At 37.6% G+C, this 21,193-nt stretch overlaps 1 protein-coding gene across 3 annotated transcripts; it reads left to right on the forward strand.

Moving 5' to 3' along the window:
- Window positions 1-1,740: 1,740 nt before the first annotated feature.
- On the forward strand, window positions 1,741-17,145 carry STARD4 (StAR related lipid transfer domain containing 4). Of its 3 annotated transcripts, none has more exons than XM_040446843.1 (6): window positions 1,741-1,962; window positions 8,658-8,785; window positions 9,723-9,772; window positions 13,876-14,002; window positions 14,843-14,957; window positions 16,102-17,145. In XM_040446843.1, exons 2-6 carry the CDS (start codon window positions 8,681-8,683, stop codon window positions 16,329-16,331), a joined length of 627 nt encoding a protein of 208 aa, XP_040302777.1. In that variant the 5' UTR covers window positions 1,741-1,962; window positions 8,658-8,680; the 3' UTR covers window positions 16,332-17,145. The 3 variants fall into 3 exon arrangements, with proteins under 3 accessions (XP_040302777.1, XP_040302798.1, XP_040302788.1); XM_040446864.1 differs by lacking the exon at window positions 1,741-1,962 and adding an exon at window positions 2,061-2,128; XM_040446854.1 differs by lacking the exon at window positions 1,741-1,962 and adding an exon at window positions 7,995-8,097.
- Window positions 17,146-21,193: the final 4,048 nt, after the last annotated feature.

Here is a 21,193-nt window from a genome sequence, read left to right on the forward strand (position 1 = left end):
TGTAAAATGCTTAGCACTGTGCCTGGTCTACAGTAAGCCATCAATAACAGCTCCAGATGATAATATGTTCTTTTTTTCTGAACCCGCAGTTTTGCTTTCCAGTACAAGTCCACTTTGATAGATATAGGGTGGTTTCTAATTACCTCCAACTTCTTTCTAACCAAAAATCACAACAACAGATGAAGAAGAAAAGGCAAAGAAAAACTTCCCTACTGGGCATAAATGGGATGTAATGACTTTATGCAGCACCCCCTAACAATCACAATAGCAACAACAACAAAAGCCAAGTTAATTTTCTTTTAAACATGTTCTACCCGGTTCTGTGAAGAGAATTCACAGAGCTGCTGAGCAATGTGCTTACAGCTGAATCCTAATAACAAGAGGTCCTAATTTTCTACTTGTTGAGGACTTGTTCCTCTCCACCGTTCAACTGTGTAAACCTTCCGGGCAGGGATTAGGTCTTTCATTTCTGGTCCTCACCGCTGTGCACAGGTGCCTGACAGAGAGGTGAAACACAGTTTGAATTTTGTGGGGGTTGAGAGGTCCCGTATTCGAGTTCTCCAGACCTGAACTAAATTCCAGTTCAGCTACTCAGAAATTAAGTAATCTGCCTTAAGAGTTATGCTTGGGGCTCTATTCACTTGCTTGTTATTATTGGCCAATTATCGTGATCCTTGTTTGCATACATATTTGGATAATAATTTCAGATGGTTGTGGAAAAGTGCTTTGTATAAGGTCTTATACATACTTTATACCTCACTAAATCCACTGAAGAGCCCCCTCAAGGTAGGTGAGTTTTACTGATGATTATATGTGAGATAATGGAAAAGTAATCACCAGCCAAATTATTATTCCTTCTATGGATGAGGTAAGATTTAATAATGAGGTAGGATTTTAAAAATCTGCCAATAATAACTACCAAGTGGTGTTTGGTGATTCTTTTAACGACATTCATTTAAAAATTTATGAATTATTATTTGTTCTCATTGCAAGTCTGTCCAAAATGACTAATGGTGTAGCATTGTATTCCTTCTCATGGTCCTCAAACTACATATCCTAGTAAATATAATTTGTAAACACCTGACATTTAGTGATTTGTCAAACATCCTATCCGATCCGTGACTTCACAGCCACTGGAAATGTTACTCATCTTCAAGTAAACGAAAACCAGAATACTTCATGAGGCTGCGAAAGCCACCTGCCACACCCCTTCTCTATTTTCAAGGTGGTCTTTCTGATCTCCCTTTTCTGAGGACAATGTTTGGCGAAAGATCAATTCGCAGGGTCGCAGTGACTTTGTTTATAGGCTTTCTCATTCAGCGCTGCCGATTCTAAGCCAGAGGAAGCGGAAAGCCGAAGGATTTGTCATCCTCTGCACGGGTGCTTTCTCTTTTTTACCAGACTTTTTTGGTCCTGGGAGGGGTGCTGCAGCTGCGTGATACTACATCTCCACAGCCCTCTAAATTTAGGCCAGCCTCATCCCTCACTGTCATCACTCACTCCCTCTGGCGTTCGTATTTCTCCCAGTTGGATTTACTCTTGCAAAATTCTTGCGCCATTAATCCGCCGAGGGATACCCCGCCGGAGCCCGACCCACCCGCCTTCCCACACACCCAGGGAACCCTGCCGGGTTCCTGCCAGCCCACACTCACGAGGAATCATTCCATTTCCTGGCGACCAATCAGCGTTCCGTACGCTGCCGCGCCAGCCAATCCAAGCAAACACACGTTGCCCAGGCCAACTTCGGCCACTTGCTCTCCGGTGCGCCCGGGTTCGAGCTGCGGAAATACTTGGTACCTTCCAATTGGCTGCAATGGCGGAGGTGGCCCGTAGCCCATTGGCTCTGCCGGCTCTGCTTGGCGTGGAAGCTGAGGGAGCTCCCGAGCGTCAGTGTTGCCCCAAGCCGTGAGTGCGGTGCGGCCCGTCGCGCCTAGCCGCTCACCGCGCCTCGCTTTATCTCAGGGAGCTGTGGGTGGAGGCGCGGAGTAACGGCGGAAGTGAGGCGGCCGGGAGGGAAGGCGACAGGGGCGACCGGGGCGCCCTGTCCGGGGCGTTTTCCGGAGCTGCTCCGGGCAGCGGGGCGGCGGAGGCCGGCGCCCGGGTGGTGCAGACCTTACAAGTGAGGGAGGTAAGGCATCCCCGGAAGGACCCCAATGCTTGCACCTCGCCTCTCGGCACCGCTCACCTGCTTAAGGACTTGGATGCCCACTAGGCGTTTCTGCGTCGCTTACAAGGGGAAGGGGCAGTAAAAACCTCGCGTCCAGGGCCGCAGTGAAGATTCACTGAGGTCGCGTTCTGTGAGTGGGCACAGTGCTTCCTGGTTCGTAGTAGATGCACAGACAACGTAGGGTCCCATCTTCCCACACCAAGCTCTGACTGAGTGATACTGATAAGAGGCAGCGTTTTCCGGTGCTTAACAATCTTCCAACCCCGATACTAAATGTATTAATTCATCTAAATCCCCAGTAATTTAGTGTTATTATCCCTAATGTATAGTTAAGAAAGATTACCTGAGCTATTTTGGGATCAGGAGCCAAGACAAAATGACAAATTCAGTATGATGTCATATTTTTTTAATGTAAAGTCTCTTCTAGCTTGTGATCAACTTCCGGTGTTTTACAGAATAGACCTTTAGACTGTGAAGGCAGAAGCTCAGGGTTGGAATTCTGGTTCTATCGCTTATTAGCTGTGTGATTATGGACAAAGTGACTTAATTTCTTTGTTACTACTTTGTAAAATCAGTATAATAGGATCAGCTTTGAAGGTTGTTTATGAGGATTAAATGAAATAATACAATTTAAAGTGGACAGGAAGACTGGTCACATAGTAAGTGATCAATAAATGTTAGCTATTATTATTTTAAGTAAAGGATTAGAGCATTAGGAGTTCAAAGATGACCTTGGACTCAGACTTAAAGCTGAAATATCATTAGAATTTTTTAAGTTTACTTATTTATTTTGAGAGAGAGGGAAACAGAGAATCCCAAGCAGACTCTGCGCTGTCAGTGCAGAACCCCCATGGGGGATCGAACTCACACACTGTGAGATGATCTGAGCCCAAACCAAGAGTTGGTTGCTTCACCTACTGAGCCACCCAGGTGTCCCGAGGTAACATTAGAATTTAATATTGCCTTAACTGTTGTAAAAAGTCTCAACATGGCTGTAAAGCTAATACTAAAGCTAAAGTGAGCACTGAAACAGAGGGACATTGGTGACATTGTAGAAGTAGGCTTTTCTGTTGGATTCTTGCTATAGCCAGTCTCAAAAATGAGAACCTACTGTTTTTGAGTTTGAAAAGCTAAATTACAAATTCAAAATTGATTGGAAATCAAGGATATGCTGAAATGTTTATGTTAGGTGGAAAAATAATTTACAAGGCCTTGGTTTGCACAATATCTTGGGGGAAAATCTATGGCATGCTAAATTGAAGCTATTCAACTAAATGAAACCCTTATCAATTGGGAAATTGAAGTTTAAACAATTCTGTTAATAGTTTCTTTCAATAGTGAGTTCTGACTTCATATTACATAAGTACAGGTTTTTACAACATTTCACTTTATATTAGAGGTTAAAGTGTTTATTATGTTTCATATTTAAAATAGAACCTATGGCCATCTCCTTGTGATGTAAATTTAATGAAAATTGGAGTTGTATTGGTCACAGACCTATGATGCTGAGAGATGGCCACAAGACAATTTTTAACTTGGGCAGGCTGCCCGCTTTATGATGGCAGCCACTGTCTACACTAGTGATTATTGCAAAGACATGGGCATAGGAAACATGAACAAAAAGTTTAGTCTAAAGTAAGGAAAAAAATGAAGGTGGATATTACTGAGCACTGAGGAATAGAACTCTCAAAAGTAGATAACCTTTTCTAAGGAACTGCTAGATTCTGATATGATTAAGTGGTACCTGTTCTCTGAAATGTTAAGTGATGGAATTGGAGAGTTTCTGATGTAGGTCAAGAAAGGGAATAAAAGAATTAGTAAGAGGGAGTTCAGAATAGTATTTAGAACATTTTTCTCACATTCTTCACAGGTGGAGATTTTAGTAGAGCATATTGTATACTTTCCTTTCAATTAATGTGAGTACCCTGCTTTATTAGGAGAGCATCAAGACCTTGATAATAACTCCATACTGCCCAACCCCCAATTCGGGAATATGTTTTGAGAGAGATGTTATGCCTGCCCACACACAGATAGTTCAGACAGTAGCCATATTCTCTTTTGGACTTAATCTTGATGAAAAATGTCCATGCAAGAATGAACTGCCTGGTTAAATACTTCATTGGGCTAAAAAAGAGCTTTCTGAGTTTACACTTATTGTTTGCCTTTCCTACCTCCTACTCCAGTACCCTTAAAAGAGGCTTATTACTAGTTTTTAATGTTTTAGCTTTTGTTGTTGTTGCAATTAAACATTTATTTAAAAGGTGGAATAAGTCAAATTTGAGAGCAAAGACTGGATGATAACCATTTCTTTAGTTCTAGGACCTGGTATATGCTAGATATTTGGCAAATAGTAGACTTACTTGAGAAATTGCTGTATTTAATTATGGCAAAGAATGTTTTAGTCATTCAGAAGCTCAAGGATGATTGGTGTAAATGGGCCCATCTTAGATATCTTGAGGTATTTCATAAGTGAGGCTAGTAGCTCACCATCTACCTCTTTTTCCCACTTTTATTTACTGGGTTCCTACTGCATGTTAGTAGACCTAAGGAGGATAACATTGAGCAAGTCACACTTCTTGCCCCAAAAGATTTACAGTTAAATTGGAAAAGATGACAAGTGAATAATTACAGAGTTGCCGTGACAAACGTTGGTGGGGTAGGGGGAAGCTAACCTAGTTGTTATAGGAGTCCAGGAAAGAAGAGTAGAAATTAGGCAATAAAGCTCAGCCAGATCATAAAAGGGTCCATAAGCCATATTAAGGAGTTTGGACTTTATAGTGATCAGTAAGAGCGATCAGAAAGATTACTAAGGTAAGCACCTCAAAGATTCAGATTCTCATCTTTATAGGTAGTTTTTCTGGCTCACATTTGTGTAATGGATTTGCACAAAGATGATGTTGTCAATGGTAATAGCATCTTTACATTTCATCTTTGATTTCTATCAAGGAGTTTGAAAAAATATCTTATCTGCCAACCACAGGAACCTGGCAGGCAGCCTTTGGGTTTACAGAATATTGTTTGATCATAACGATCCTAGTAATAGATTGGTTTTTCAAGTCTTCTCTAAGAATTTGTGCTTGTTTGTAACATACCCTTGATTAAGGTCGTTGTACTGGCTACCAAGTCAGCAGTCTCTTGAGGGGAAATCGGATATATTCCTGACTGGCATACTTTTTGAATGAGATCATCCACTTTTTAGTCTTTGGGTGAGATCTATATTTTGCATCACTTACATAGATCCTAAATTCTACATTATTGAATTTTATATATATACTTTGCTATGTTTCTGAAAGGATATACCACCCCAAAATATACCACTTTGGAATAGGGATTATTTTGAGCTGAAGGCAGTCAGCAGCAAATGCAGAAAGAGCTGTTTTCCCTCCCATTACTGCCTAAAAGTAGGACATAAACTTCCCTTTGTGAAGGTCTTCCTTCTCTTCTCTCCTATACCGGAAGGAGGACAACTCATCACTGGGCACAGAGTTGACACCGTGATTGTCTGAACAAACAAACTTTACTACAATAACTCTTATCTTCTATTAGTTTTCTCTCATATATTTCCTCATAATTTACCACCACTAGAAGCCCAGCCCCCTCTTCCTTTGTTTTATCACTTTTCCACAATTTATCACCCTTTGTTAAAATGGTGTATAAGCCCTAGGTCTAACTGCTTTTTTGGATCTCCATTTCTTTATTGTGAAGGCTTCTATGCACATAAAAATTAAAATATAAATAGTGAATAAAATATATATGCCTTTTCTCCTGTTAATATACCTTTGTCAATTTAATTTGCAGGTCTCAGAGACAGAACCTAAGAGAGTAGAGAAAAAGGTTTTTTTCCTCCCCTACAGTTCTATATCATCTTATTGTTTATCATTTTGAATGTCTTGTGTGCCCTGCTTTATGCTATTTAAATATTGACTACAATATTGATTTATTTTTGTCACCTTTAGTTTTTAGACCGGTGGTTCTCACCCCTGGCTGGATAACAGAATAATTAGCAAGGCTTTTTAACGAACTTAGATTATGGGGGGCTGCTCCAGATCAGGGCCACTGAATCGCACTATCTGCGCTGGGCCCTGAAATGCAACATCTAAAAACAGTGTCAAAGAAAACCAGAGGCAGACAGAAGTTAAAGTGGTAAAGGCAAATCTTATTCAAGAACTATTGCAATAATGGAGAATAAACCTCAGTGTAGAACTACAGTCCATTCTGAATACAACAGAGACAAGTGGGGATTTGTTGTCAAAGAGCAGGGTGGGGTGGGTGTCCAGTGGATGGAAAATTGCTAAGAGGAAACATTAGGGGGAAGGGGAATTCTGGCTAAATTGACATAGGATTCGTGCTGAACACAGGGCAGTGTGACAAGATCAAGGGTAGGTTGAGGAATTTTTGAGGGTGAGGGGTTTTTGTAAACTGGCTCAGCAGGATTCTTGATAGAACTGAACCTTGGGGGCCAAGGACAAGCCTAAGAACAAGGCTTGGTTAAAAAGAGCACTCAGAAGAGACTAGGGAGGGAATCTTTGTTAACAGCAACAACTACTACAAAATGTAACAAAGGTGATCCTGATGTATGCATTTGTCCTTGAGAATTACAGCCTCATTCCCATAGAGGTTTGAGGCTTGACATTTCATGTAGATCTTTTCTTGATCTCCTTTGTAGTAGTAACTTGATGGTTCTGTAAACTGTGCAGCTTTTGCCCAGAAGCTTTTTCTCCTTTATCCTTTTTACTGGAGTGCACCAAGGCACCAAAAGGACACAAAATTAAAATAAAACAATTCTTGTTTTGAAGCAAACACACTTCAACAAATATTAAGGACCTGTTGTGTTCCAGGCAGTGTTCTAGTTGGTGGGGAAACACTGGTAAATAAGGCAGACAAAAGGCCCTTGCTTTGTTAGTTGAAGATGCGATGGTGAAAGAGTAGAATACAGTACACCAATAAATAAACAGGTTAATTTCATAATGTGATAAGCACCACGAAGAAAATAAAAGAAGGATATAATAACGACTTGTAGAAGGCTGTATTTAAGACAGGAGGTTTAAAATGAAGTTGTCATTACAAGTTGTTATTAGTCATGCTCAGATTTGGGATTTAATAATGCATGAATAGAAATAGCAAGTGCAAAGCCCAAAGTCAGTGACAGGCTTGGCCTATTTGAGGGACAGAAAGAAAACCATTAGGACAAGAATATTGTAGGCAGTGAGGCTTTGACTTTGAGCTACTAGCTCAATTTCCACTGTAAAAATAAATTCTTAAGATGGGGAAGACTGAGCCAAATTGAGGGAAGCCTGGGGAAGCAAGAGGTACCCACAGGGATGAAGCTCTAACTAGGCTTCTGGATCTGGGACTTTGGGGTGCTGTATCTCCCCATTTCCCCCTCTCTCCTTTGGTCTTTCCACACTTCAGCCTCAGGATAGCCAGATTTTTTGCATGCTTGCATGTTAATCAAAGACTCCCGGAGCGATTATTCTAAAAGAAACCTGCAGAACTGCATGGACTTTTCTAACCCAGCCTACAAAGTCATGCAGTCACAGACCACTTCTTGATGGGAAGTATATCAAAGAATTTTCAGCAATGTGTTAAAACCAACACATTACAGAACCCCTCATTATATTAAGTTTATTATCTTTAAGGCTAGTAATCATTGCTCTTTAAAAACATTGTTGAATAGTAGCTTATCTTTGGAATTGTGAATAATATAGTACTTTTATTTTTTATACAGTTAAAATTATTGCCTTAAAATTATGAACCATTTGTTTATGCTGTACTAGTAGTTCTAAAAGTCTTCCTATGACCTCCTTCCTTACACAGATACCTTACTGAGTCCTATAACATCTCACTGAATGAAATAAAATATTGAAAATGGTACAGTTCTTCAAACTTTTGAAATTGTTCAGAGTTCTGTAGCCCTATCCTGAAAGAAGGTATGAGCAGGTTTCTGCTTGTGCTTCTTGTTCATTTGTTTGCTAGAATGAGTCCTAAATCTGTTGGATGTTAAATTAAAATTTTAATGGCTGAAGCTCTAAGGACTTTTTTAAAGAATTTATTCCTTGTGTATTTATTTTTATAGTTTGGAAACAGCAATTTTTTTTTTCTTTAAGTTATCTAGAATTCAATAATGTATATCTTTTTGTTATATTCTATTAGGAAGGGAAATAGGATTGTGTTTTATTTTTATAGGAATAATTTTAATAACTCAAAATATGTGATTCTCATCCTTGATTAGGTGTTATTCATCTTGGAAGCTTTTAGGAAAACTATGCCCAGGTCCTACTCTCAGAGATTCTGAATAGTTGATTTGGGGTGGGATTCAGGTGTATCTTTGTATCTTTGTATCAAAGTATCTTTGTATCAAAGTATCTTTGTATCAAAGTATCTTTGACAGCTCCCCAGGTGATGCTGTTATGAAGCCAGATTTGAGACTCCTCTGTCTACTGCGTCAAACTGTGATATTTGCTGATGCTAATCCTTGTCTCTGTAATAGGAAAAAGGAAAAAAGAAAAAAAAATGGAAGGCCTGCCTGATGCTGCTGTCTTTGCAACTAGACTTAAAAACACTCTCATCCAGTATCATAGCATTGAAGACGATAAGTGGCGAGTTGCCAAGAAAATGGTAAATTATTTAAATTACTTCTATTTGGGGTTTATCCTTTATCTAATGAGTTGGTTGATGACTTTCAAAATGGTAAGGGAAAATAGGACCATTCTTTGGAAAGATGTGCAGGATAGATAATTATGCTAATAAAATCAGTGTTTTTACATCTCACCAAGGCAAAAACATAATAATCCTGTACTGCTTTCATTACTGCTTTAGCTAGCGGACATGAGAATAGACTCTTGGCAACAAGAACCTATAGTATAGCTTCTAAAGCCAACATATAGAATGTATGGATAGTTTGGAAGAGTTTCAGATATTTCAGCAAGCCTGTGAGGGTGGCCATTTAGTTTTCTTTCTTACCAGTGAGACTTGTCCAAACTATCACATGGCTGAGTGTTGACAGAAGTAGCCCTGGATCCAGGACTCTTGCAGTGAAGCACTCTAGCTTGTCTGATGGTCAAGATTTCTTGGGAAATGATCAGAAAAAGGATGTAGGGACTAATTCAAGGTAGCACTGCCATAATAGATGTGACTTGTTTGATTTAAAAAAATACACATGAGCAAGGTCAGAATGAAATATTTAGCATTCCTTTTGTCTTAGTCTAAATGTGTCAGTAATGGTAAATAGATAAGATTGGAGTGAGGCAAATAATAATGGCTGGCAAGATAGAGCCTTCACTGGATCTTAACAGTGTTTGGATCTCATTAAGCTACTAAAAAATCTTTTTTGGAGGTCTGTACTTTAAGGAAGATGTGAAGAACTTTAGGAAACAGAAGAAATTCAGATATGGATCATTTGATGGCATAAAAGACTTCTATGTATCTCTTTGAATATTTACTTAAGTTTTATTTTAATGCAAGGACATGCTCTGCAATTTGAAATTGTTGGTTTTATGTCCACATTTCTAGCTAGGTGATTATTTATGTTCATATACTGTTTTTATTTTTCTAGAAAGATGTAACAATTTGGAGAAAACCTTCAGAAGAATTTAATGGATACCTGTAAGTAAATTCTTCTAGTTTTATGTAGCTCTTAAGACATTGCCAAATTTCCTATATATAAATGATCACTAAATCATCATTGCCTATGAAATTTGGCTTTTAATATTTTAAACTTTCTGGGAAGCAAATAACCTTATGAATTCAGAGTCTTAAAATGTCTATATCCCTTGTGGACTGAGGTGGTGGTAAGGGAATCATAAATAATGATATCAAATGGCCGATAAAATCTTAACTTCTTAGCATGTTGTATAAGACCTTTCTAGTCTTCTATATTTACTCAGTGTTATAGCATACTTTATTCTAAGAATTCATCTTAAAGAAATCGTAAGAAAGATAATAGTTGAGTAGTTACCTCTTCCATCACAGCATTACTTACAATATTAAAAATTACAAACAACTTGAATAATCAATAGTCAGAGAATGGTTAAATTTTGAAACGTGGTATCTTACAGTCTTTAAAAACTACATTTTAAAATATTATTTAAAAACACAAGAAAATGCTCACAATGTAATGTAAAGTGAATAAAGCAGAATACTAAATTGCAGGTAGCATAATTGTGAGTTGACTTTATATATATATTTTTAAAATTTTTTTAATGTTTATTTTTGAGAGAGAGAGAGAGAGAGAGAGAGACAGAGTGCAAGGTGGGGAGGAACAGAGAGAGAGGGAGACACAGAACCCAAAGCTTTAGGCTTTGAGCTGTCAGCACCAGAGCCCGACACAGGGCTCAAACCCACAAACTGCAAGATCATGACCTGAGCTGAAGTTGGCCACTTAGCCGACTGAGCCACCCAGGTGCCCCTATATACTTTTATATATTAAAATGTTTTTACTTGGAGCTCCTGGTGGCTCATTCAGATGTGCATCTGACCCTTGATTTCAGCTCAGGTCATGATCCCAAGGTTGTGGGATTGAGCCCCGTGTCGGGCTCTGTGCTGACAGGGCAAAGCCTGCTTGGGATGCTGGCCTTCCCTCTGCCCTTCCCCTGCTTGCTGGAGCACACATGTGTGCACGTTCTCTGTCTCTAAAATAAAAAAATAAAAAATAAATGTTTTTACTTAACACCAAACATATACCTCTAGATGGCAGTTTTATACGTGATTTTTGTTTCCATTTTTTTTGGTATTTACATATAGTTGAACACGAATTACGCTTTTAACCAGAAAAAAAATAATTGTTTTTTAAAGCCAGTGGAGACAATTGCCTTGTGTAATTGCAGTGGAATGTTCACATCCTTGGGACTCAGCCCTTTTAAAAATGAAACTGTTCTGAAGTATAATACCAAAGATAGCATTTCCAGAAAGATGAGTTCTACAATATTTATGTCAAGGACCAGGAAACTGGAGTTGCAGATTAAGCATTGTAAGCAAGTGTGAATTAATCATTTAGATCACCAATTCCCAGTAGGGGTTGAAAAGCATAAAAAGTGCCAAGAGAGCATTACACTTGGTGATTTGAGAGAACTTCATAGAAGAGTCAGCATATGAGCTGACCTTTAAAGGAGGAATGGCTATTTCCTAGGGAATGAAGAACTGATTCGTATTCCAGGCAGAGGGGATTGCATCTCCTCCAGAAACACACATGGGAAACACTCTAAGGAGTTTGTTTAGGGAGGTAGAAGTTGTGTTCGTATAGCTGGAGCATAAAGTAAGGGTGAGGAGAGCATATGTCTGAAGGATTTTTGAATTCTAGAATAAGAAATTCAGTATTGCACTTACCCTTGTTTACCCCTGACCCCGACCTCCCAGGTCCTCAAAGATTTTGAACTTCCTCTGATAGCACTGCGAAAAATGGAACATGGAAATGAGTGTGGAGAGTTTAGAGAAGAGGTTTTGCCCTGGGAATCCATGGCTAGCTTTTTGAAGTTTCCTTAAGATCATATATATAATTTGGTGTCAATGTTATATTCCTGGGAAGAGATCTTTGGCTTTTTTTTTTTTTTAAGAAACTTAAAGAGACATGTGATCCAAAGAGCTAGAAATGGTTGCAGTGTCGAGTTGGACGCAGAGTGGCCTAACTAAGTGGGAGTTGATAAGGGCAGGTGAACGTGACAGAGATCTAAAGATGGTGGTGGAGGTAATGATAGCTAACATTTATTGAGAGCCAAATATTGTCCTGAGCACTTTACATTTAGGAAGTCATCTTGATAAAACATGGTGACTTTAATTGTGACTACTGAAATAGGGTTGAGAGAGTCCAAGTTGAATCCCACATATCTAATTTGGGTGACTGGATTAACTTGTATTGCCCCCACTCCCACCATCCACCCAAAGTTAGAGAACACAGGAGGGAAGAGCAGATTTAGGATAGGGGAGACAATGTAAGTTTGAGCTGGAAGCATTTACAAGACGATAAAACAGCTTCAGATGCTTTAAAAAAACTTTTAGAGGGGCACCTGGGTGGCTCAGTAGGGTAAGCGTTCTCCTCTTGATTTCAGCTCGGGTCATGATTTTGTGGTTCCTGAGATCGAGCCCCATGCCAGGCTGTGCACTGACAGTGTGGAGCCTGCTTGGGATTCTCTCTCTCCCCCTCTCTCTGCCCCTCCCCCACGCACATGCATGCTCTCTTCTCTCTCTCCCTGAAAATAAATAAATACACTTAGAAAAAAGACTTTTAGAAAGACCCCCCTCTGAAAGGTTACTGATAGAGTTAAAGCTGGTCTATCTCTCATTTCTTCTCTTTTCTTTCCTCCCCAGTTAACTAGTATCTTAAAGTGTATGTTATTCCTGTTTTATTCTTTGACCACATATGTGTGTGTGTTTCCTTCAGTAATTTCCTTTAATTTTTTCCATTTAACATTGTGTTTTCAAGATTTAGCCATGTTGTTACATGTAGACCTCTTCTTCCATGTTCATAAGAAAATGCTGCGATATGTTTATCTGTATTTGCAAATTTGCCTACTGACAAATTTTTAGGTTGTTGTCAGTTATCCCTTATAAGGTACAGTGCTATAGTAAACTTCTTAGGTATTTGTCTCCTACACACGTGTGATTTTCTTTGGGGTGCACCTGGGTTGGCTACACTAGACGTTAACCAAATTGCTCTCTAAAGTGATGGTAGCAGTCTGAGAGTTCTCATTCCCTTCCATTCAGTACTGGTTATGGTTTTAATCTCTGCCAATCTCAGGGGTATGAGATGGTATCTTGTTGCTATTTGCTTCATTATGAGTGAAGTTGAGCATCTTTTCTAAATTTATCGACATTTCAGGGCAATCTTACCGTATCCTTTGCCCATCTTTTCTTTAGATTATATTTGTCTCATTAGTTTATAGGAATTAATTATGTATTCTCTGTAATAATTATGTCTGTTCATATGTGTTGCACATGCCTTCTTCCAGTCTGTGCTGGTTTTAAAAGAAACTTACTAATTTTGTCATTTGTGATATGCAAGTTTTTAATTTCAACTGTCTCATATTATTTGTGTTTTTGTGTGATTTATGTATTCAAGAAATCCCCCTGTATCTTGAGTTCACAAAGTTCAAAGTTTTAAATTTTATGTGGTGGTTTTTAGTCTATCTGGAATTAATTGTTTTGAATGCTGTCAAGTAGCGATTCAGTTTTTAATTTCTCTATTAGGATAAGTGTTGAATCAAAGCACCATTTATGGAATAGTACATCCTTTCCCCATTGATATGTAATGCCACCTTTGAAACATGCCAAGTTCTGATAAAATTCACGAGCCATCCTCGGTGTTCTCTTCCTGGGTGACCTATTTTTCTTTTCTTGTCATAAAACAGTTTTTGAAAGAGCAAAAATATATGTATACTAATAACATGTTAGAGCATAACTGAAAAAAGAACAGCATACAAAATAAATGAAGCATTAGCGTTCTGCCAACTGTTTTCAGCTATCCCGTAACGTGAAGGTACTTTACTATGTTTATGCCAACATAATTTGCCATGCATATCTTATCAGATTTGAGGGCAAACAGTACAGTCTGATAAAATAATTGACATCACTACATTTATCAGAAAAACAGTGGGATTTACTCCCTTTAAAAAATCTTTGTTAACTTGTACTCTTTTTGAAGTTAGCTCTGAACGATGCGGGCATGCTGAGATTTTTCATTCTAATAGCATTTGACTTTAATATTCTTTCTCCAGTTTCAAAGCCCAAGGTGTTATAGATGACGTCGTCAATAGTGTAATAGACCATATACGCCCCGGTCCCTGTCGCTTGGATTGGGACAGCTTAATGACTTCAATGGATATTTTGGAACACTTTGAAGAGGTATTTATTTAAAAACATTACTTCAGATTGTGTGTGTGTTTGTGAGAGAGAGGCAGAGAGACAGAGCGAGCATGTAAGGATGAGCATGTATACATACACGTATTCATTGCTTTGAGAGTAGGTAGTCACGGCAAAGATCTCATAGGGGAATCCTTGATGCCTTTTAAAAAGCTTGAGTTTCCTCTTATTAACTAATGAGTATTCGTCAGAACTGAATTTGTTTTCCACAATAGCTCTACCCTTGCTGCTTAAGAAAATTGTCAGCGTCTTTAATGAGGCTTTGAAATCTAAAATTCTGAAAACACCACCATCATATTCACCATCAAATAAAAAATTATATGTTTTTCCATTAATATTAAGCCAAAATTAAAGACCAAAGATAAAATGCCACCTTAGGCATTAGAGACTTATGAACCCAAAGTCGGTTGTCTTCTTTTTCTATTTTTATTAATTCATTCTTGCCATGTTTGAATTTCTTTATTGAACTATTTGGTGTTTTAGTCCATGGATTTGTGGATTTTATTTTAAACACCTGTAGTCTACACCATCTATTTCCATGTTGAATATCATATAGGATAAAAGGCCACTGTATTGAATTAGATATTTGGATACTGGGCAGCTTAACTCTTTGTGTTTTGATCATATATCTTATTCACAAACATACAGTAGCAGTGATATTTAGAATAGAGATCTAAACCTGTAAGAATCACTGTAAGAATTGTTATCAATAATAATTATAATACATTTTAAATGAGTATCAGTTTTTTACTAAAGATTAATTAGTGATACATGAGTCAATATATATTTCCTTGGTAATACCTCTTACCTGTTCCCTTTCAGAATTGCTGTGTGATGCGTTATACTACTGCTGGCCAGCTTTGGAATATAATTTCCCCAAGAGAGTTTGTTGATTTCTCCTACACTGTGGGCTATGAAGAAGGGCTTCTATCCTGTGGTAATTATATCAAAACCTTATACTTTCTTTTCATTTGTTTTAAATATTTGAGTTTTCTAGGCTGGATGTTTCGTTCTACGTGAGATGTATTTTCAGCCTTCACACTTATTTTGTAATCACTTTAAGCTTTGCAAACACCCTAGGAAGTAAAATAACAATATCAAGTAGGGTTTGGGAATCTTTCTGGTAAGTTTTTTTTTCTCAGTTACATGGTAGCTTCCACGTGATGGCTGACAAATATGAGTTAAATGACTGCCTATGAGAAAGGGATATAGCAAATAGATTTCCTTTTAAGTCACTCTCAGAAAACAACTTCTTAGTCATATACATAGAAAGAATAGACTTGGTATGTGTTAGAGCATTTTTGTTTCCTTGAGCTGTGTAATAGTTGTCTTCTAAAAATTAAAAATACTGCTCTTAGAAGGCTCCTGCTCTCTGAAATAGATCTATAGGTAAATTGATCTTTTTTTATGTGTAGTATATACTTGAGTTAGCAGTTGTAGGTAAGTATCTCCTTGTTGACTCTTAACCAGCCAGTACCAAAGTTGGATGTGGTAGTGCCTTTAGGCAGTAGTGGTGGTACCATAGTTTTGATTTTTGGTACCTTGAAGCCTGGATGCTACAGCCACGATTCATAGTTTCCACGGAGTTACCAGGATTACATAATGTTACCTATTCTGACGTGACTAGAACTTTCCCCATTACCTACTTACCAGCCCCCTGCCAGAATTCTAGTTGGTAATTATCTTTTTCATTCTTCCATGGTTACTCTTAGGGCTTAGTTTTTCATCTACATGGATAAGAAGAAAAATAGTTAAACAAGATATCTGATGATAATTTTTTTTTTTTTTTAATTTTTTTTTTTCAACGTTTATTTATTTTTGGGACAGAGAGAGACAGAGCATGAACGGGGGAGGGGCAGAGAGAGAGGGAGACACAGAATCGGAAACAGGCTCCAGGCTCTGAGCCATCAGCCCAGAGCCCGACGCGGGGCTCGAACTCCCGGACCGCGAGATCGTGACCTGGCTGAAGTCGGACGCTCAACCGACTGCGCCACCCAGGCGCCCCACTGATGATAATTTTTAATGAGAGTTTTAGACTAATCTCAGTCACTGCTAAGTGTTAATTTAAAATTTCCTTGTAGGGGTAAGTCTTGATTGGAGTGAAAAGAGACCAGAATTTATTCGTGGATATAACCATCCCTGTGGTTGGTTTTGTGTTCCGCTTAAAGACAATCCTCACCAGAGTCTTTTGACAGGCTATATTCAGACGGATCTGCGTGGGATGATTCCGCAGTCTGCAGTCAACACAGCCATGGCAAGCACTTTAATCAACTTCTATGGTGATTTACAAAAAGCCTTACAAAAGGCATAATATGTTTAAACTTGTAGTACAGTAGACCCCAGAGTCAACTTTTGCTCTCAGCTGCGTGGCCTGTAAAAATCATCCTTTCCTCTCCTCCATGTAGCCTGTGGAAACATTTGAGATGATTTGTTGGTTTATTTTATTCCCAAACTAAATACTTGTCTAAGAGAGGGCATTTCAGTTTTCTTAAATAGTTATTTGCACAGTGTTTGGTACAGCAGTGTGTCTGAGCATGGAGAGTATGACAGAGATCCATTAAGAAGTAGGTATTATTCTTTGACCTAAACTCTTTAGAAACTGAGTAGTGACTCAATATGAATATTTTGCCTGCTTGGAAATTAGAGAAAGCATAAGCTTCATGCTGTTAGTTAAAATCATCTATTTTAGAGGTTTATGAACATTTTATAAGTTTTAACTTTTTCTGGAAGTTAAATATTAGTGTTTTACTTTGGTATGCTGTATGAGTTTTGTCAATATCTTGGACTAAAGAAAAAAGCTCTTTATATTTTGTAAAGGTGATTTTCATTGTCAGTTGACTTGCACTACTTTATAAGTATTGAAAAAATCAGAAATAAAAATAAAGTAACTATAAATACAATTCAAATACAATTCTAGATAACATTATTTTATGGATATCTTTAAAAATGTATTTGTGTCTTTCTGTGAGTTTATTTTGGAAGTCTTAAAAAGCATTTATGCATGGAGTACAAAACTGCCAAATGTGTGCTGGGGACACCACATTGATTGGGTTGTGTGAAAGGGTTGGAGGTATCCTCTATTCACCAACAGAAAATTATCTGTCTATAAAGTCAAATTCAATGAATGTTTTCTTCATGTTTCATTTTTTTTTAAAGATAAGCCCCCAAGAAATAGCTTTAATTCTGAGAAGTATCTGATATTCTTTAGGAAAATAATGAGATTTTCAGTCTTTCTCATTTGACCCAAGTTCATGTTTCAAAGTGTCACTCACCTCATAAAGTATTACTCACTACATCATAAACATTGTGACAGATCTTCATCTGGAACTTTAACAAATGCATTCATAGATTTATCTACATGCCTGGATGAGTCATTTTATAACTAGCATGGATGAAAATAGGTCCCTTGAGTCTAGGGCTGCCTTAAATGAACATTCCTGAATAATTTTAACATTCCAAATGATTCTTTGGCTTTTGAACTAACCACCTGGTTTACTTTTAAAATGAGATCTTGGGGCGCCTGGGTGGCGCAGTCGGTTAAGCGTCCGACTTCAGCCAGGTCACGATCTCACGGTCCGTGAGTTCGAGCCCCTCGTCAGGCTCTGGGCTGATGGCTCGGAGCCTGGAGCCTGTTTCCGATTCTGTGTCTCCCTCTCTCTCTGCCCCTCCCCCGTTCATGCTCTGTCTCTGTCTGTCCCATAAATAAATAAAAACGTTGAAAAAAAATTAAAAAAAAAATGAGATCTTGAGGCAACTCATTCAGTGTAGCCATGAAGATGTGTGTATTTATGTTCGTGTACGGGCACACGTTCTGAAATCTATCTTCGTGTTCAGTGAGTTCTTTATGTGGTACTATTACTGTTTCCATCATTTTGTTTCTCCTTCTCCTCCTCCTCCCTTCCCCCTCTCCCTCCTCCTCCTCCTCTTTTTTTCTCTTCCTTCTCCTACTCCTCCTCCACCTCTCCCTCCTTCCTCCCCTTCCTCCCCTTCCTATTCTCCTTCTCCTTTTTCTCCTTTTTGATTAATATATTCCAGTGTTCTGTCTAGGATGGCAAAATACCAGCAGATGTCCAATTACAGGGTGCCCAGATTGTGTGAGGGACTTGTGATAAGATTGTCTGAACTGGGTACCCCCAAAGCAAATAAACTGTCCACTCAGCAACTCTAATGTTCTCTTTGTCCTTTTCAACTTATACCTCCAATTAGTGATTACATAATCCACTGTTGAATTGGACCCATTGCACATAAAAGGACACTCATGGAAACATTTTTATTGCAATACTGAGTCATATGATAGTTTGAGAAATAGTATTTGAATGACCTGAAATGTATATGCAGCTTCTAGATGGCACTTTAGATCTGCTGCATTCTAGCTGTACTTCTTTTTTTTTAACAGCCTTATTGAAATATAATTTACATGCTATACAACTTACTGGTTGTAAGTATAGAATCCAGTAATTTTTGAATACATCTATAATTGTGCAGCCATCACCACAATCCAGCTTTAGAACATTTCCATCAACCAAAAAGATCCCTTTGCCTGTTTGCAGACTCATATCTAACCAAAGTTTAGCATAGTTGCCAGCATATAGGGGATGAGAACGATTACAGGAGGTTTTATTTGGTTTTGTTTTTAAGAGTAGATTCTAAGTTCAGGTACCTCGTGGTAATGTTTTAAATATGTTATCTGAAATACCATAATTATACAAAAATTTAATGATATGGGTTGGGATTACTATTAACATATAATTGAGTCTGCTCTTTCTGTACAGTGCTGTAGAAGAATGGAAAACTAATGTGAGCCGTATATATAATTTAAAATTTTCCAGTGGCCACATGAAAAAGATAAAAAGAAACAGCTGAAGTTAATTTTAATAATGCAATTTATTTACCTCAGTAGATCCCAAACATCATTTCAACAAATAATCAGTGTGAAAACTCAATAAGATAGATTACATTCTTCTTTCTTACTAATTCTTTGAAATCTCGTGTGTATTTTACTTACTTGGATTAGCCACATTAAAAAAAAATTTTTTTTTAAATCTTTATTTATTTTTAAGAGGGGAGCAGGGAGGGGTAGAGAGAGAGGGAGATATAGAATCCAAAGCAGGCTCCAGGCTCTGAGCTGTCAGCACAGAGCCCGATGCGGGGCTCAAACTCACAGATCGTGAGATCATGGCCTGACCTGAAGTCAGACGCTTAACTGACTGAGCCACCTAGGTGCTCCTTGGATTAGCCACATTTTAAGTGTGCATTATCAACATTGGGCCAGTGGCCTGTATTTAATAGCACAGTTCTCTAGTATATATATTAATTTGTGTTTTTATAATATGAAGTAATGAATTTCATGGAATTGCTCTCTTAAATACAAAATGTTTTCTAATCTCTGGAGCCTTCAATGCTTGCTAAATGGGGACTTCTGAACATTAGAAATAAATCAGTTTATAGTTGTTAATAATATAACAATTATAGCCAAAAAGTTTTCCTTTAAATATAATTAATTTTCGTAGGGCAGTTAATGAAACAAAAAATATAATCTGCCTTGTTAGGTGGTTGATTATTTTTCTCTAGCTTATAGCTAGTTTGTATTAGAAACACATTTACACAGGGAATACTTGGCATAGTACTGTTTTCAGTACTTGTTACCTACTTTTTTAAGGACATTAGTTTCATACAAAAAAATAATTTATCATAACTGATACTTTTGCATGAAGTATTAGTGTGCATTGATAACTAACTCTTGATTAACCCTTGGAGTTTAACACAATACTTAGCAAAAATAATTGCAGGAATTTACTGGTTGCAGTTATGTATAATATGAACTGCTAGAGTGTTAAAGAGAGATTGTAAATGTTAAAAATCTCTTCATTTTACTGTTGACTGATGTTGGATGTATTTGAAGTTGTAGATTTCTACATGTAAGATTATCTCCCAGTAAAAATAATTTTCTTTTTCCCCCTCCTCCCTCTTTCTTTATTAACTGAAGGACAAAGTATCAGTACTCAGGTTGAATTAAATTAACATCTCAGACAAAATCCTCTGTGACTGAGGTTGCCTCTGGAGAAGATGGGAAAACATTGCACAGTTTAAGCCTTTAATTATTTGTTGAGCTTTTAGGTATGAGTAATTCCCTTTGATGTAAACAAAAACTTTATCTGTTTACTCAAGAGCACACTAGCACCCTTAGAATCAGTGGTTAAAATCCAGATCCTTTTACTTACATGGATACTGCAGGTATCCCAACCCAATGGATAAATTATGGAATCCAGAGAAGTTAGGGGACTTGACCAGGTTTCCATCAGAATGTGTGTCGTATAATCACTCATCTGCTGTATTTTTCCCTTGCCTTTCTTACTCAACTTCTAGAAGTGGGGGGTGGTGGGATCTGAGCATAGAAGAAACATAGGAAGTGGAATTATAATTCATTATTTTGTTGTTTCCAAAGATTTTACATGTATAGTCAAATAAAAGTTTGTCTCTTGCAATTCAATAAAAGCTATACTATATATAGATTTTATTTTTTAAAAAGTTTATAATTCTTTTATGAGCCAATGTGAAACTGGAACCTTTAATAAAAGCATGTTTTAATATAAACTGTGTATTTATTTTTAAATTGCTATGAAATATTTCAAAATAAAATTAGACATTCATAATCATTGACACTGAGTTGTATTAACCTTAAGTACTGGCAAATAGTTTCATGTATCTGAACTTAAAGTATGTAATTTAATTTTGTAAACTCTTACAAAAGAAAAATATAAACTGGAAAATAAAGATTAGTAACTCACATGCTTATCTCGCACCAAAGTCTCATATAATATTAGCCAAAATACTGCTGAATTTTGGTTTGCTATTATATAGCCAAGATGATGATGAATGTGTTATTCCCTTATTTCAGTAACATATACACAGGGTTTGTTGTCCCCACGTTTAAATAACTGTGTTAACTTGGCTAGGAATTGTCATAATTTCATTTGAAGTTGAAGAAATCCAGAAGTAGTGACGACACAGACCCTTGATCTATGTTACCACAAAGTATTATGGATACTGTGGGCAGTATGCACTAGAAAATAATCATTATGACATGGTTTCAACAAACAGTGTTTTTTCTCATTTAATAAAAAATCTGGATATAGGTAATTTAGGGTTTATCAGCTCAAAGATGTCAGGGCC

Source organism: Herpailurus yagouaroundi, unplaced genomic scaffold, assembly GCF_014898765.1.
Source record: "Herpailurus yagouaroundi ecotype Mexico unplaced genomic scaffold, PumYag 29, whole genome shotgun sequence".
NCBI lineage: Eukaryota > Metazoa > Chordata > Mammalia > Carnivora > Felidae > Herpailurus > Herpailurus yagouaroundi.